The sequence below is a fragment of the Schistocerca gregaria genome, chromosome 3 (assembly GCF_023897955.1).
Source record: "Schistocerca gregaria isolate iqSchGreg1 chromosome 3, iqSchGreg1.2, whole genome shotgun sequence".
NCBI lineage: Eukaryota > Metazoa > Arthropoda > Insecta > Orthoptera > Acrididae > Schistocerca > Schistocerca gregaria.
This window is the reverse complement of record NC_064922.1, coordinates 376,342,481-376,361,570: the sequence shown is the minus strand read 5'-3', so window position 1 is coordinate 376,361,570 and position 19,090 is coordinate 376,342,481. Positions and strand designations below refer to the sequence as shown.

Here is a 19,090-nt window from a genome sequence, read left to right as displayed (position 1 = left end):
CTGAGTTCAAACTCTTCCGCTGGCCACCAAACTCCCCAGACATGAACGATATTGAGAATATTTGTGGTGCCTTGCAACGTGCTGTTCAGAACAGATACCCGCCCTGTCGTACCCTTACGGGTTTATGGACAGCCCTGCAGGATTCATGGTGTCAGTTCCCTGCAACACTACTTCAGACGTTAGTCGAGTCCATGCCACGTCATGTTGCGGCACTTCCGCGCGCTCGCACGGCTCCTACACGATATTAGGCAGGTGCACCAGGTTCCTTGTTCCTTCAGTGTATATAACGTTGTTTTTTTTACCAAAAGCCACGAATTCTTTACTAATTTACTTCAGATTTTAACACTCAATAAACGTTCGGAAAGCCATAGGCTGCACATTTTTAGTAAATATGGTACAGTAGAACCTCATTCTGACCTCATATGGTTCGACTGTCCTCTAGTTCGACCATCCCATTTTCGGTATATGTTCACGTACGCTTGTCGATGCCATAGGACTTGTCAATGGCTTATCGTCTACGATGTGGATGAGAAGGCAGTTGACAGGTGCGATGGTTCGATCAGTTTAAGTAAGTTGTTTATAAATGTATCAAAACGTGTTTTTGTCGACGCACTTGATTTATAAATTAGTCACAGTGTTCTTCTTACATATTGAAGTGTGTAAAAAAAATTATGCCACCAACTAAACGGGAACATGTGACGCTACTTTTACAGTCGGACGTTGAGTCCAGTGACATAAGTGAGTGGATTAGTACAGCTGATGTTGACTGCTCAACGGAAGCAAAATCAACTGACGACCAAATCATTGAAACCGTAACTCGAACAAGCGATGAGAACGAGAAAGATGATGACGACAACGAAGACAATGAACCCACGGCTCGAGTATCGCATACAGATGTTAAAAATGCATTTGATATAGCCCTTTGATGCACCGAACAAACCTCTGCGCCTATTCCAATAGGCAATAGACATTTTGTCGATTAAGAAATGGCGGAACTTGGCGGCAAAATCAATGTTGGATCATTACAGACTTTTTTCGTCCTGCTTAAGAACTGATCATTTTCATCGTGTGGTTCTTAATGTTTTAAACCGTTAAGTGCAAACCAGATGGGTGTCGATGCAGTTCTGTAATAAGGTGTGTACAGTTGTTAAACTTTCACTCGTAGTAACATCATCTTACCGTGTGATATCGACGTATTTGACAGGAAACGGACTTCCGTACATTATTCTTTCGTGTAAGATTTTTTAGCGTGTCAACGTTTCTTTTCGTTTTGTTACTATTTTAACATGTGGCAATATTTCAAATAATACAATATCTCCAATTGAAAATGAAATTTGAACTGTAATGTATTGTGATGATATGTTGTTGTTGTTGTTGTTGTTGTCTTCAGTCCTGAGACTGGTTTGATGCAGCTCTCCATGCTACCCTATCCTGTGCAAGTTTCCTCATCTCCCAGTACCTACTGCAGTGATGATATGGGTGAATATAAAAATGGTTCAAATGGCTCTGAGCACTATGGGACTTAACATCTGTGGTCATGAGTCCCTTAGAACTTAGAACTACTTAAACCTAACTAACCTAGGGACATCACACACATCCATGCCAGAGGCAGGATTCGAACCTGCGACCGTAGTGGTCATGCGTTCCAGACCGAAGCGCCTAAAACCGCACGGCCACACCGGCCGGCGGTGAATATAAATGTTCCTCCAATTGTGCGAACTATTATGTGTTGCGACCAAGCTCCTAGCCCGCACGGAACGGATCGGCGAGGTTCCATACAGAAGCACTGTAAAAAACGTCGGTATTATAACGGATATATTTTTATGTTATATTATATTTAAAATGTATAGTCCATGTCCGTCCGAATGCGCATATGCGCATTGTAGTAGGCCTAGCGTGTACAAATTTGAGTAAACCGCGTTACCGATATATATATATATATATATATAAGAAACCGCGTTACCGAAATTCTCGAAAAGCTCTTGACCAATTTCCTCAACGATTTACTCAAATTTGTAAACGCTAAGCCTACTCCTATGCGCGTTCGGACGGACATAGACTATACATTTTAAATATATATAATATATAAATATATACGTAATATATAAAGAGTAAGGGTTGTTACTTCAATATAATGAACATTACGACGGGCGAAGCCTATATGTTTTAAAATTTATATAATCTAAAATCCTATATTTAATATAGAAACTGAAAACGTTGATATCAAAATTCTTGATCGATTTACTTCAAATTTTACACAGTACCCTAAATAACATTGAGACGAAAGAAAGTTATAATCATTTTTAACCAATGATGTACAGGTACAGGTTATCTGTTAAAATCGGCTGCAAGAAAGAAAATGTTGGCTGTTGTCTGTTTTGAAAAATGGCATTATTGTTTCTTTCTTGCAGTCAGTTTTAACTACGATAGCACGGAATATAAAAGTTAGATAAATTGTTTCTCCCATATATATTCTTTCTCGTGATATATACATTTTTAAACAAAAATTGTACACAAAAATCTTCTGCTTGGTTTTCTGCCTCTCAGCCAGCTTTGAGAGAAAACAGAAAAGTTATATTTATGACTCACTGGCTTATGATTAGGACACTACTACGGGGTCTGAATTTGCAGTAATAATAAACAGATCTCAAGGGAAGACAGAGGGAGGAAGAAGAGACGGACAGAGAGGGACGAAAAAGGAAAGAGTGATAGCGAGGGAAAAGAAGGACATGGACAGAGAGTGGTGAGAGGAGGATATAGAGAGAGATTGGGGGGAGGGGAAGAGGAGAGAGTGGAGGAGGAGATTAGGACGTATATCCAGTTCCCATACATATTTAGCAAATGCGAAGCTTTGTCGGACTGGCTAGTCATTTACATATCTGCTGACGGACTGTACGTGTACGAAGTTACCCTGACACCCGACCATGTCTTCTGAGTCGTCGCTCTCTTTGTCAGGCTGAGTAACGACACAGTGGAAATGACCATGGTAAAATCTAAAGAGAAATGTTTAGCAGTTTCTTATCTCCACTTCTGCTTGGAGTCAATATACTGCAGCAGAAACAGCGCGAGATATACACTTAGCTCCACTAAATAAGCCGTCGATAACCTTGACAAGGCGGACCCACACGTGTGAACTTCGCTGGGAGTGTGACCAAGGCTGGCGAGGTGGGCTCTTGGCAGCCCGGGGAAGTTACGTATGGCCCCGTTAACGTAACAAATCTGCGGTGACCGAACACCAAAACACGCGTGCCAGGCCCACACAATTCAGAAAAGGTTGCCGTCTGTCTCCAAGAGAAAATTAGGAGGGCCGTCGTGGTAGCAAAATGGCCAGTTAGCGCAGACTGCGAGGACGCTTATAAACTGCCAGCGCCTCAGCTGCCAGAGACTGCTGGTCAAAGGGGTCGGAGGGGTCGGTCAGGCTTACTCCGCAGCAGCAGGAAATACCACACCACACCACACCCGTTCGAAGGCAGCAGCAGGTAAGCGACTTGTTCCGGGTGCCATCGGGAAACGCGTAAAAAGAGAAACGTCACGACAATAGGTTCTGTCTGCTGTCATAGGAAGAGACTACTACCAACGAAATTGCTGTCCTTCTCTGAGGTGTATCCTGTAATCGTTTAGTTTACTACAACGGATAATATTAACGGACAAAACGTTAGTCATCCTCTTAAATGAATACGCTGTCCGCTTTGGAGCACTCGTACCAGGCGTTCATGTTACCCTTCACCGCTGACCTATGTCATGGCTGTGAAATGCGATGCGCAATCGATTTTCGGACATGGCGTGAGAAGTCCTCTTGGCGGAGTTTACTCCACGATAGCCCATTCTGAATGAAATGATAGTTCAGTCAAGACACTAAGCTGCCGACAGGATATACATCAACGGGGACAGTTGAAAATGTGTGCCCACCGGGACTCGAACTCGGGACCTCCTGCTTACATGGCAGACGCTTTATCCATCTTTTTTTGTGTATTTGGTCGAAGCGGACGTCACATGACAATCATTGAAGTTCGTTGTTTCACTCAGTTTTTTTTTTTTTTATTACAGAGACACGCTAGTTCTCTGACCGAACACGCTGAACTACCGTGCCGGCAAATCTCTTGCACGCTCCCCGTGAGACCCACATTCCCAACTTAATGTCCACACACTACATTCGTCCTGCTCCTGCCCATTACACTCATTACACGTGGCAGACAATCTCACCGAGTCCCGTAAGAGTTCGGGCAATGCATGTTCATCCGTGCGGAATAAGGTCAATGACCGGTTAACCTTAACTGTATAAAGATACCATCTTCATATAGCCCATTCTGGCCACCTTCCCTTTCAGCTAGAGTGCTTTCCTCAGATAACAGTCTACGCTAACATTAGTAAGCGTTATATCACTTTGCTCCTTTGTTCGTTAAGTAAAGCAACACACCATTTATCTGCCAATTTCGGCTGGAGAAATACGTAACTTATTTTGGTATATCTTGGAATACTCCCGCTTCAGCCCCCATGGTTCCATGAAATTTCGATAGGTGGCGGCGCTATACGTAACCTACAAAGTAAGATCTGTAGCGGAGGCGCATTCCAAGTAGACTGCTGTCAACGAGTTTCTTTAGGCGGAAAACCAGAACTTCGCAAATATTCATAAGCGCTTGCAGAATGTCTGCGGAGACTAGACAGTGAAGAAAAGCTCTGTGACTCGTTGGCGAGGCGTCTGTCGTCAATCAACAAGTTCGCGAAAACCTGTCCGATTTCCCTCGTGATGCGACTCCTGCATTGTTGGAATATCCGGACACTCTCATTTGAGCAGATTGACGGATGACACTCAAACACCTCACTGATCAACTCGACGTCTTCGTTGGTAGTGATCACATATTCGTCAACCAACTGGCATATTCAAAGATGTGTGCCCGCTGGCTTGCTCGCCGCCTAACAGAAGATCACAAACAGCAACGATGAGCTGTCTGTGCGGAATACCTTGCGCTTCTTGAGGCTGATAGCAAAAATTTTTTTGAACAGCATCACTTGTGATGAAACATGGGCTCAACGCTTCGATCCGGAAACAAATCCGGTAATCCATGGAGCGGCACCAGACAACCTCTCCTCCGAAGAAAAATTCAAAGCTGCATTATTAAACGGTGAAGTCATGGCAACGATCTTCAGGAACGCTGAATGGGTTATTCTCGATTGATGTCGACCCCCTGGGACAATGCTCAGCTCTGGAGGGAACTGAAGAAACGACATCAGCGTGTTCGTTGCCATAAAAATACAAACGCACTTCTCTTGCTCCAACTCCATGAAGTTATTTCAGAAGACTGTAATTAACAATTGCAGTGCAAATGACTAGAAATACGATTATAATTTTGAAATAAATCGAATATATGGAAATTAGTTACGTTATTTAAAGAATACTTAAATTAATGTTATAAACTACATCATATATTAGATCCATCACTCGAATACAAATTTTTATATTTGAATGTAAATAAACTAATACTTCACTATTTATTTACTGGAAAACTAAAGTTTTTGTGATTTCAGGAGGAAGTCAGTGCATCGATTAATCCTTTTCTTTCTTTATGTCGAGTAATGTGTTTGTTTCATTGTTTCGAGTAATCCGATTATTTGTGTGTATCGTCAAGTCCTACATGTGGCGAAAATGAGCCATTGTCCAGTTCCATTACATGAACATGTTAGGCGTAGGTTGGGTTTTCTAAATCTGGGTCTGTGAATCTGTTACAGGAATATGGATGTATATTCTCCAGTAATTAATTCTTAATTTTTAGAGAATCTCAGGAATTTGTTCCATATTTGTAGTTCTTGACACAACACTTTGCGGAGTTGCTGATACAGCCGCAATTGCCCTGCTACACACTTCGTAATTCAACAAAATAAATGCAGTTAAAATCGAATAAAACTGTATGCTCTCTGAGCAGCGAACATACTTCTGCTGCCGGCCGGAGTGGCCGAGCGGTTCTAGGCGCTACAGCCTGGAACCGAGCGATCGCTACGGTCGCAGGTTCGAACCCTGCCTCGGGCGTGGATGTGTGTGATGTCCTTAGGTTAGTTAGGTTTAAGTAGTTCTAAGTTCTAGGGGACTGATGACCTCAGCAGTTAAGTCCCATAGTGCTCAGAGCCATTTGAACCATACTTCTGCTCAGGCCACGAACTTTCTCTACCAGTGGCTTCTGAGTTAACGACCGCACTCAGAGATCGACGCCACTGAACTCATTCTGAATCCGCAGCAGAGTTTCCGTCTCGTAGTTCTAGCCAATCAGAGGCCAGGATAAAGGCAACGCTACCACATAGCCTATGCTACGATCAATGAGTGAGAAAAGTCTTCGTGTGAACTGCCACGACTTAGCAAATCACAACGCAATAAGCCGTGCAGTAACAGGATTTAAGCCACATTGTATAATATAAGTTCTACATTTTGCAGTAGTCCAATCAGCCATGAAGCAGCAAAGACTCGAACTCCCACGTATAAAACAGCTTCAAATGTCTGATTACCATTAAGTTAATGCGTTAAACATTTGACGTAATCGAGAAAAATTTGAGAAAAGTTTTGAAATAATTTCATACATTTTAAGCAAGAACTTGGTTTCCCCACGTCTCAATGTTTATTACGTCGTATCTCCTATTTTTATGTGACGTACAATGATATATTTTTCCAGGAATATTCAGTTGTATCTGTGGGTACTGTATGCAAAATGTGTTGGTAAAGAAGAAATAAATTAAAACATCATGTCAGATGCTGAAGTTTTACTGTATGAAAAGAGAAATTGTAGTAAATGATAAAATTTTTCCCTTTCATCATTTTGTGGGGGTTGTCATCAAGAGGAAGCTCCGTAAAGGTTTGAAATTATGCATAAATTTTGTTAAGAATCACTAACTGATTTCATTCTTAAATAGTGGGTGAATATAACACGCGTAATCAGTTACGCTGCCTTAAGACGTATACACATTTTGTAACTGTTAATACTTGTCTTATTGTATTAAATCCTTAACTTAAGATTATACCTCTTAATGATTAGAATATGACAGGATATTAATTTCTTAAATTCGGCCAACAATTACATGAAATTTTGAATTATTTCCTCACAGGAAGTTTGAATAAAAACCTAAACTTTCACCTACAAATTCTTAGTGTTTCATTAAATTACACAATGAATTTCGGATACTGTGGGTCCATCTTAAAGTGAAACTCGTCTAGTACATAATTTATAATTGTTCTTGAGTGGGGTGAAATGTGTTTTCCTGTTATGAAAATGGTTCAAATGGCTCTGAGCACTATGGGACTCAACTTCTTAGGTCATCAGTCCCCTAGAACTTAGAACTACTTAAACCTAACTAACCTAAGGACATCACACACATCCATGCCCGAGGCAGGATTCGAACTTGCGTCCGTAGCAGTCTCGTGGTTCCGGACTGTAGCGCCCAGAACCGCTCAGCCACCCCGGCCGGCTCCTGTTATGAGATAGGTTTTGTATATCGTGAATCGAATGCGATAAATAATTAAAAACAACGAGAAAAACAATTGCCGAACAAACAAGGAAGAGCATTTTTAACTTCCTGAGGTCAGCATACTCTGGTTTATTCACACTGTCGCCACACATTTGTGTTCACATTTTAAAGATTCTTCAGAGATGTATTTTAGCCTGACGTGATCACTACGAAGAATCAGTTACTGCATACCATATGCTAGAAACCGTCACGTTATCAACAGTGTGGGAAACAATTTGGTAGAACTACACATTGAAGACCCTGAATCTGTCGAAACTATTGGAAATATACAGTATCTCCACAAAATCAAAAATCCTGAATCTATGTTAGATGAACAGAGAGATTTCGCTGGCCATAGTTATTTTAGTAATTTTAAAGACTTATTTTAAATTTATTCCTTTCATTTGTCAGCTTCTTAAAAGTCATATCTCTGACGCTATATGATCAACTTCGTTTTTGATCACAAAGAGTGCAACAACGTCCGTGAAATATTTTTGAAATGAGTACACAAGTGTGAGTCTTGAGAGACGTGATCTGCGACGACAGAATGAGTAAGCCAACGTATGCTGACCTCAACGTGCCAAACATGTTCTCCTTTATTTTTCGGTATTTGCTTCGCAGTTTTTTTTCCGCACTCGATTCATGAAATACCTTATCTAACACATAACGTTAACAGGAGAACGCATTTCAAATAAACAAGTTCATCGTTGCAACCGTCAGGCCTTCTGACTACGATACTGCTGTGCTTTTAAGGATTAAGTTTCGATCGAATTGTCTATGTAATCATTTTTAGCTAACGTTTACAAAAATCGTTGTTTGTTCATTACCCTCACGGGCACATTCAAATCAATAATGCTAACGAAATAGACGACTATGCTGGTGGTGTAATAGCGCAATCAACAGAATCCATAAAGGTAAAATAACTTGAATAGTTCGTGTAGCCGGAAATTTTTGTATACTGGCAGGGGGAACTATCAAAAAAAAACATACTAGAAATCCTGACTGCCGAGGGATAAGTATGGGGTGGAGGTGCTTTTTTTGAATAACTCGAAAACATTGACCTCCAGCAAAAACGTATCCCAGTACAAATTTTAACTACATAAAATTTCCTCCTCATTTTTTTATGCAGGACTTATAGTCTGCACATAGTGAATAAGAGAATATAAATACTTCGCGCGTGGATTATGAAGGCCAGAATGACATTGCGGGTCACATTAAGCGACATTGGCAGGAGCTGCTGAATCGCTCAGCAAAATTTAAAATTTTATTTTTGTGGGGCTCCAGGGCCACAACGTGTTTTGAGAATGCAGACATGGTACAGATAGGCTGTGATTGGCCAATTTTAGTCTTTGACTGGAAGTTTATGGTGCATGCTTGAAAATGACCAAGGTTGAAACTGGCCAATCGCATAGATAATACAACTAATAGAGCCTTTCTTCACGTAAACTGACATACGGCCAGGAGAGATGTGTGCTAACCACATGACACTCCATATCCACATCCAGTGATACGTGTGCCTGAGGATGACACGGCGGCCGGTCGGTACCGCTGGGCATTTACGGTCTGTTCGGGCGGAGTTTATTTTTATAGAGCCTACTTGGACCATGATTTCATCTAAAAACCCTGGCCTGCCACTGTGGCCGAGCGGTTCTAGGCGCTTCAGTCCGGAACCACTCGGTTGCTAAGGTCGCAGGTTCGAGTCTTGCCTCAGGCATGGTCGTGTGTGCTGTCCTTAGGTTAGTTAGGTTTAAGTAGTTCTAAGTCTAGGAGACTGGTGACCTCGGATGTTAAGTCCCATAGTGTTCAACAGCCATAGTGCACCTCTTCAAGGGACCTACGCCTCCTGGTAAGAGGCGGCGCACGGCCTGGATCGAAGGATCTTGATTGCCGTTCCTCACTTTTGAACCCAACCCGACGGATACCTATGGTAGATCGGGGAAAACCACCGTTCAGGTCGTGTTGTCGGCGGGGCCGGGAGGTGCTTGCGCCTCATGTACTCTACTAGGAGCCTTGTAGGCTCAGCACAAACGGTTGGCGTCATTACCTTTATTACTATTACCACAAGAACCCTTTCATTAGCAACTTTGAGCCAAGCACGAAATCAGCTACCTCTCTATTGTATATCGTAAATAGTTTAGCAGGCTGGACATGCAGGTCTTAGTTTCTAGCTTTAACGTAGCCTAATCTCTTTTAGTTAAGTTAGGTTTTAGGATGGTAGATGTTAAAGGAATGGTGAGCGATGGCCAGCGTCTTGAGGGTCATTCCAAGACCCGGGCCGCCGCCCACAACGAGGTGACGGGCAATATTATACCTATCTCTTCTCTATTAAATGCTCTTCCTTCCTTGTTTCTAAATATTTAATTCAGTTTTGTTTATTAATATCTCACTTGGTTTTGTATTAGTTATAAGTTTTTCTAATGCTGCACAAAAAAGATATCAAGTGGATGTAAACAAATAGAGAACGTCTCCACGTGTCGGGACACAGGCAGCGGTGTGAGAGGGTACGGGAGCCGGGATGGTGTCACTTTCAGTCACACCGGACCCCGGACCCAGTCACAGCGGCTAAGTGGCAACATACGACCCACCATAAGAAATTAGACGGTGGATCGTAAAAAATAAGCAGCTAGTGGAAAAAAAGTGCTTAGAGCCATTTGAACCATTTGCAAAACCCTTTATATCCCACTATTCATTCCGCCAGGCTCTGTAAAAGCCTATGTCACAGCAGCTAAAGTATCAAGATGTAGTTTTCGTGACGTTACAGATTACAGAATCACAGGCAAAGGCGAAAAATCTTGCCATTTGACAAAGTTTGTACGATTTTGGTACGTGCCCGTAGAGGAGTAACTAATGTACGATGTGGATGTGGCAGCAGATGACGTCGGCGTCGGCGTCGGCGTCCGTGTCGGCGGCGCTGAGCTGCGTGATGCTGGCGGCGGTGGCTGGCGCGCTGCTGCCGCCCGACAACACGGGCCTGGTGGGCGTGCCCCCGGAGCGCGACCACGCCCCCTCGCTCAACTTCTGGGTGGGCGCGCCCAAGCCGCCCGTGCGGCCGCGCCGCAAGGACCTGCACGACGAGACGCTGCTGCGCAGGCTCGGCAGCGACTTCGACCCCCGCTGGATGCGGCGCGCGCACACCCCCTTCCAGAGCGCGCCCCCAATCGTGAGTACCCGCCAACAGGGCACTGCCGCTACGCAAACACTCACTCCTTGCCACCGCGATCACTGTCACCAACAATGAGCCCAGTACTATACGGAGAGTCCACTCTGTGAAGCAAAGCTGTAACGCTGGCGCCACTGTCGCCTTGTTGGATCGAGACACACCCTCAAATCGTTCCACTGAACAGGAGAAATGAAATTACTGAGACCTGAGTTTCTCACATAATGATCAGATGACCTACGGGAATTCAGCCGCGTGACGTCGTCGACAACCGCCGACATTTCGACAGGAGCACACGCTGCCATTTTCGAGGCAAACCTCCAGCAAGTAAGCGCTGAGCAAACGAATTAAAAATCAGTTTTCAGAGATACTCTGGAAATACAACACTCACATACACTCCAAACACTAGCACCACTACAAACCACTGATGACCAACCAACGTCAAAACTGCCGATAGTGAAATTAATAATCAACGGGTGAGGTAGCATAAACTATGTCCCCCCCCCCCCCCCCCACCCGCTTTTTGACAAGTTTGGGAGCATGATTCCATTCAGAATTCAAACGAAACCCACTTTCGATATTGATAAGTTTGCTTGGTTCGCCGCGCGGGATTAGCCGAGCGGTCTATGGCGTTGCTGTCATGGACAGTGCGGCTGGTCCCGGCGAATGTTCGAGTCCTCCCTCGGGCATTGGTGTATGTGTTTGTCCTTAGGATAATTTAGGTTAACCAGTGTGTAAGCTTAGGGACTGATGACCTTAGCAGTTAAGTCCCATAAGATTTCACACACATTTTCTTTTTTCAGCTGGTTCCTTGATAGCACTGCCCAATAACTGGAAGTGCATGCCAGAATCTCCGTGTTGTTATATTCAGTAGGATGACCGGTGTCATGACAGTATTCTGCAATGGCGGATTTGCTAGGCTGTTGTAAGCATGTGTATCGCTTATGTTTAGTATAACGGTCCTCATAGCCCCTCTTAGTCTGACCAATACATTGCATGCCACAACTGGAAGCAATGCGGTAGACACCGGCCTTACTAAAACCAAGATCATCTTTTACGGAATCTAAAAGAACCATGAAATTAACTCATGTTCGAAAAACACCCTTCACATCTTTGTTAAAGTTCACGGTGAAACATACATCTGTCATTTATTTTGCACATTTCACTACTAGTTTCAATCAATGAGCATTATCAAGCTTAGCTAGTGTAAACGGCAGGAAAGTTACACCACAATTTGAACAAAAGTAATTTGCCCTTTTAAGCCTGCCATAGCATGCATTACTAGCTGTCGATGTGGACTTGCTTCTTGATAAAAATTATCGTACACATTTCTTATTGTGCGTACTATGGTGGTCTTAAAAGAGCAAATTACTTTTGCTCAAATTGTGGTGTAACTTTACTGCTGTTATGCCAACCGAGCTGGATAATGGCCGTTGACCGAAACTATTAGCAAATTGTGCAAAATAAATGACAACTGAAGGTTTCACTACGAATTTTACAATTACGAGTATTTGGCGGTTGAATATCCCCACCTGAAAAAATACAAATACTTCAAATTATACTCTCGCAAAAAACAACCAATACTGTTCGATATGCTCCCTACATAAGGAAAAAAGGGTGTAGACTTTAGTGCTCTCTCAGTATTATTGTCACTCACATGATTCACAGTCATTCGATAGCGTAACGCACGGCTGATCTGCCTTTCACTATAATCATTCTCACGAAAGGTGACTGCGAGATGGGCTAACTCAGCTGACAAACTCTCAAAGTCAGATATGACATGGGTCCTGTGTACCAAAGTACGATGAACCTCTTCAAGTTGATCGTGAGTACTATCAACCTTCCGATACAAGTCAATCTGAGTATGCTTCCTATAAATGGCATGTTCCAACATATCATCCATTTCCTTCCTCGCCAACACCTCAAGGAAGGGAAAACAGACATCCTTTTCCACCTTCATCGTGAAACAAATATTCAGGAGCATTGAATTCAGGTGTTCTAAAAAGTCATTCAGGTTCTCACTGCCATGAGGCCAAACAACAAAAGATTTAAGCTGTGCGGACAATCTGAAATCTTCCATAAACAAATCTGCAATAATATGTGACAATCTTATTCCTTGCAACCGTGGCCTGTCATATACGGGTCAGAATATCGGGACTGTCGAGGTCAGCTGTACTGAGCATAAGCGCAACACAGCCATGCAAATACGCCACCACAGAACATTGTCTTGGCACCGGGCATCCTACAGGATATAACAACACAGAGACACTGACATGCACTTTCAGCTATTGGGGTAGTGGATTAAGGAAGATGTTGAAATTAAATTAGCAAGTAAGCATACAAATAGATATGTTGATTTTTGTTTAAATTCTGCTTTGAATCCTGCTCTCTCCCTTGTCAAGAAACACAGGGGCAGAGTTTATGCTACTTCATCCGTCGATTATTAATTTCACTGTCGATACATTTGAGACTGATCATCTTTGGTTAGTGGCGGTTCTAGTGTTTACAGTGATGTATTATCTTTCCGGAGTTTCTCTGAAAACCGGGGTTTTAAATTCCTTCGCGCAGCACTTACTTGCCACAGTTTTTCCGTGAAACTGGCGGGGTGTGCTAATGTCGAATGACATCACCCGGCTGCATCCCCGTAAGTTATTTCAAAATGAAGTGGTTGTTTACTAACACTTCACTAACTCCAAGATTAAGACCAATAGCCTAAAAAATTTTGATTAAAGATCATAGTGGATCACGACAAACCACAACAGTTGAAAATATTGATAAACAAAAGAAAAGAACTCAATAGTGAGACGCAGACAGCTTTTATCGTCTATGACAACCCGTTTGACAGCTTAAACAAGACAAAATCCTGGTCAATATGGATTTCAGCTTCACTTCATACTGTCCATAATAACCTTATACAATGAAATTAAATTTGGATTTTGCAATAAAAACGTGTAACATAATAAGTAAAAATCACGTGATAGTTAACCAAGGAGTTAAGCAAGATTGAAGTACTTTCTCTATTTTATTAAACTATTTACAAATGATAAGATTAAAAGTGGAATGAGAAGACAAATATTAATAATGGAATAAACCTAGATAAGAATCATTGTACAAAAAAATTAATGTATTCTTCTTCTTCAAATTGGATAAAATCATGATTTCAAAATATCTACAGAAATGACAAAAGGAATGGCATTCCGAGGAAAACAACACGTCCGATCAAAACTAGTACTAGAAAACAAAGAAAGTTATTTTAACTTCCAGGGCTGCGACCTCTTCTTTTGATCATGATAAATGTAAAAGAAGAAGACAACAAACTTTCAGGGTCTTTGTGTAATATTAAAAAAGATATTAATCAAAAAGGACAACTACACAAAGGCTCGTGAAATTCTATAAAACACAAGCTGTTCCATTGCTGATTTACGGATCTGAGTATTGGATATCAAACAAGAAAGATATAAAACTAATAGAGGCATCAGAAATGAAAGTAAGACTTTTTTTAGCATGAAGCTGGATCAAGAAACGAAGGTATTAGAAATCAGCTTAAAATATTTGCTCTAATATAAAAAATCAACACATTTAAGCAGTCAAGGAAGAACATGCAAAGAGAATCAAACAGTGCAGATATCCTGAAAAAATCTTTGTAACGTCTACCCAGAGGACTAAGGGTTGTAGGTCGGCCCAAGAAAGGATGTAACTAAGAAGCTGAAGTCGCGATAGGTTCGTCGATCCTAATCCATAAATGTGGAGCTGCTGGTTCTGCTGCTGATAATTATTTTACATGACGCTGTCTAAGTTTAGTTGGTAGTTCACTGACACATCAGACATCAGTCGCAAAACCCTAGCGCTGCTAACAACTGCGAATGGCATGCCTCTCGCTAACATGGCGTCTCCTCCAAAGAGTGTCACAGTTTTATAGGCAAACACACCTGTGAGTAATCTCTCCAGTAGTGCTCTCTGATTGCAGGACTCGTACTCGTTTTTGCTGTATACTGCGGGAACAACACTCCGAGCGGCAAGTAAGCTACTCAGCTGTAAGCGATATTTGATGATTTACCAAAACTGGATATATTTGTCACAAGGGATATATCCGCGATCAGTATATACACAAAACAGAGTTATCTTCTTGTCTGTTAATCGCTGTTTTTAGTTTAAAAGTGACCGGCTTCGGGCAGTGTCGCACATCTGCAGATCACCTGTCACAGCCACAGAGTAACGTGTCGTAATGCGACTATCTGTTCGCTGTCATATGATAGTTCTGGCACGAAAGGTTACTCCGTAACTACGACGTCCCTGGTAGAGACATTTTGTGACGTTTAACGTGTCTTTTAGAGTACAAAATGGCGAGTAAGTAACAGAAGATTTGTCCAGCCGCAGAAATACCCCGTATACCTACACAAAAAAGTGAAATTTTGTTCGCTACACTTCGAGCCAAACCAGTTCTTGAAGCGTAAAACTAGTATGCCATGGAAAAAAAGGACGTTGGAGGTAAAACTGCCACGCAGCCTTGATAATATATCAACAGCAATAAAGTCGTTTCCCAACACACTAGGAACCAGTTCCGAAATTGGTGCTGTAATAGAACAACAAATATCAGAACCAGAAGCTTGTTTCTTATGTACGGGATACAGTATCCTCTCTTGTTTACCGTGTAGTTAACTGCAGTTACATACAACTCATTCATGAATGGCGCTAGTTTTACTGACTCTTAGATGGTAACAAGCCTTATAGCAGTGAGTGCTGCGGTTGTATATTAAGACTGTGCTGCAACTGTTCGTAAAAAGCGTTGTACGACATACGTCGTTTAGGTCCATTTATACCATGTAGTGACGAATTTGTTGTCAAGCCAGACACTTGACGCCAGCTATATAGCGCGCAATTCGCTAAGGTTCCAAAATAATTACCGTCACTACATTCTTTAATCACACAAACTATTACATTTGAGTGCGCCATTTACAATTAATAACAAACAAAAAGGGTTAAGTACGACAGCCCGACACAACTGCCCCCCCCCCCTTCACTTTCCCCTTTACCATTTCAGTATAGGATCTGAACCCGACGTCCTTAATCGTTTGTTGGACGTATTCGAATCTCTGTCTTCACCTACAGTTTTCGCCTTCTATACCTTTCTCCATATAAATTATTTGCAGAAGACTTAACATATGTCCTGTCGTCCTGTAGCTGCTTCTTGTCAATGTCTTCTAAATATTTCTTTTCTCAATGTTTCTGAGGAAACATACCTCATTTCTTACCGCTCCATTTAATTTTTAGCATGTCCCTGTAATACCACACCACGGACACTTAGATTCTCTTCTTTTCCGGTTTTGCCATATTCCATAACTCATCCCAAAATAGTGCAATGTTCCAGACTTATATTCCCAGTAATGTCCTCCTAAAATTAAGACATGTTATTACAGTTCCTTTCACTATCATACAATGCTGTGTTGCAGACGTGCCTTCCCAGAAATTTCTTCCTCAAACCAAGGCCTACGTTTAATACTATCAGTGTTCTCTTGGGCAGGAATACACATTTGCCATTGTTAGTCTGCTATTGATATCCTGCTTGCTACGTCCATCATTAGTTATTTTGCTGCCTAGTAGTAGAATTCCTTAATTTCATCTCCTTCGTGACCATCAGTCCTGATGTTTAATTTCTCGCTGTTCTCATCTCTGCCACTTTTCACTATTTTCATCTTTATTCGATTAATTCTCAATCCATATTCTGTACTCATTAGACTGTTCATTCCATTCAGCAGATCATGTAAAGCCAGAATACGATTTTCATTTTGCAGGGGAGTGTGTGCTGATATGAAACTTCCTGGTAGATTAAAACTGTGTGCTGGACCGAGACACGAACTTGGGACCTTTGCCTTTCACCGGCAAGTGCTCTACTAACAAAGCTACCCAAGCACGAGTCACGACCCGTCCTCACAGCTTTAATTCCGCCAGTACCTCGTCTCCTACCTTCAACTAAACCATGTCTCCGCAATATCCTTTCTTCCAGGAGTGCTAGTTCTGCAAGGTATACAGGAGTGCTTCTGTGAAGTTTGGAAGGTAGGAGACGAGGTGCTGGCGGAATTAAGGCTGTGAGGACGGGTCGTGCGTCGTTCTTGGGTAGCTCAGTTGGAAGAGCACTTGTCCGCGAAAGGCAAAGTCCCGGGTTGGAGTCTCGGTCCAGCACACAGTTTTAATCTGCCAGGAAGATTCAGATCATCTTCTTTACTTTCACGCAGGATAGCAATGTCATCAGCGAAACGTATCATTGATACTGAAACGTCCCCTTAGAAAAAACTATGAATTACTGTGCTGATAAACCACTTACATTATTTGATTTTTAAACAGCTGAGCAAAACTGAACGTACTCACACATTTCTCTCTTTACTTATTCTGAACAACACTAAACTAACACACAATATTTTTAGTGCAACGCAATCTGACTTTCAATAATCTCTACAAAAGAATGGCCCTGACTAACAATAACCTATACCTTTCATGAATCAACTTACCTCACAAAAATCTTCGTTACTCGAACTACTGCAATACAGCGAGCTGCACTACTGAAGGCACTAACTACTGATAGGCATAGTTATCAAATGTATTTACCTTAATAGTGTTCAAAATTATATATATCAGTTCATGAGATCCAGTTTTACAAATTTACTGTCTCCGATGGACACACGTCCAGATCATCCGCTATCAAAACTCCGCCATCTCTCTCCTCACATCGACCAGTGCTGGCGGCTCACCTCCAACTGCGCAACGCTACTCCCTGTTAACAGCCAACTGCCCAAGACTACAATAGCGAAAATTGCAACAATGCCGATAAAAACCTAAACAACCTACTTACAATATCCGTTCACCTTGAATTTTAATTGCACTTCTGAACCTCTTTTTATTTCCATCATTACTTCTTCGATGTTCAGATAAAAGTAGAAGTAAAAGACTGCGTCCCTATGTTACATCCTTTTTAATCGGAGCGCTTGGTTCGTGGTTGTCCACTGTTATTATTCCCTCTTGGTTCTTATATATGTTATTGTATACTACTCGTCTCTCCCTATAGCTTACCTTTTATATTTCTCAGAATTTCTAACATCTTGAACCATTTTACATCGTCGAACTGATTTTCCAGGTTGAGACATCCTATGAACGTGTCTTGATTTTTCGTTAGTCTTGCTTCCATTATCAGGTGCAACGTCAAAATTGCTTCTTTGGTGCCTTTACCCTTCCTAGGAAACAATAAAGAAAATTGTGAATTAATACAGATAGTTTCGTCACCTGACGGTTGCCAGATTCGGTGAAGTGAGGCAGCGTGTGGCGTGTTGTTCCTCTGCAGCGCGAGGAGGAGCGGCCGTCGGTGTCGCAGCTGCGGCGCCTGGCCGACCAGCTGCCGCTGCCCGAGTCTCTGCCGGCCGAGCTGCGGCCGGCGCTGCGCGCGTGGCTGGTGGCGCGCGCCTCCTGCCCCATCTCGTTCGCCTGGACCGACCTGGGCGTCGAGTTCTGGCCGCGCTGGGTGCGGCGCGGCCTCTGCGGCGACTCGCAGGCGGGCGGCGCCGGGGGCGGCGCGGGTGGCGGCGCAGACTCCGCCGAGAGCCGCGCGCCGCGCATCCTCGACGGGCTGCTCGTCGACGAGGACGACGACGGCGACACCGTCGGCGAGGACGCGCTGGCGCCGGGCCGGCGCTCCGGGGACTCCGGTGGCGAGGGCGCGGCGGGGGCGGCGCTGGGGGCGGCGCTGGGGGCGGCGCTGCAGGGCAACGCAAGCGACGCGCGCCGCGCCTGCTCCTGGCCGCCCGGCATGACCTGCAAGCCGGGCGTCGCGCGCAACCTGCACATCCTGCGCTGGCACTGCAGGTGCGTTACACGGAGGGTGCTCACAAATGTGGGAACACCGGTAACACAGTACGGTGTAGGAAAATTCGCAGACGTTCAAAACAGCTTCCACTCATTTCGGGAAGGATAAATACAGGGCCTTTACGGTTTTCGAGGGAATCTTACCCCATTCTTCCTGAAAAATACTGACAAATTTGTAAGAGGTCCACCACTAAGGAATTTTTTGCTAGCGCACTCGAGAAGATGTAATTTCGATGGATTGCTCACGCGCTGCCTGCGACATATAAGCTATAATAGAATCGCAGACCAGAGAGCAGTGTCGGCTGCAGTGGGAGCTGTGTCGGCAGTAGTGGTGGTAGCTCACTGTCGGGTGGTTGAGCCACTCGTGCTGCGGGCATATCTAATTTGTTACAACTAAATTTGTACACAAGCTGCGACATTGTCGTCAAAAACACAGTGACCCGTATAAGTAATAAGTTTCATTTAATTTACGTCTATGGTCACAATCTTTTCTGTTTGACAGACAGATTACCGGTTTCGGTCTTCAATGACCATTATCAGATCTGTTTCATAAAAACAAAGTCCTAATGAGACAGATCTGACGATGTTTATTAA

General features: G+C 43.1%; 1 protein-coding gene across 1 annotated transcript in view; it reads left to right on the top strand.

The window, feature by feature from the left end:
- Window positions 1-19,090, top strand: part of LOC126355055 (uncharacterized) — a 212,029-nt gene that overhangs the window by 172,125 nt on the left and 20,814 nt on the right. Inside the window, exons 3-4 of the mRNA XM_050005212.1 lie at window positions 10,358-10,648; window positions 17,979-18,496. Coding sequence (XP_049861169.1) covers window positions 10,358-10,648; window positions 17,979-18,496 — 809 coding nt within the window. The remainder of the gene's footprint in view (window positions 1-10,357; window positions 10,649-17,978; window positions 18,497-19,090) is intronic.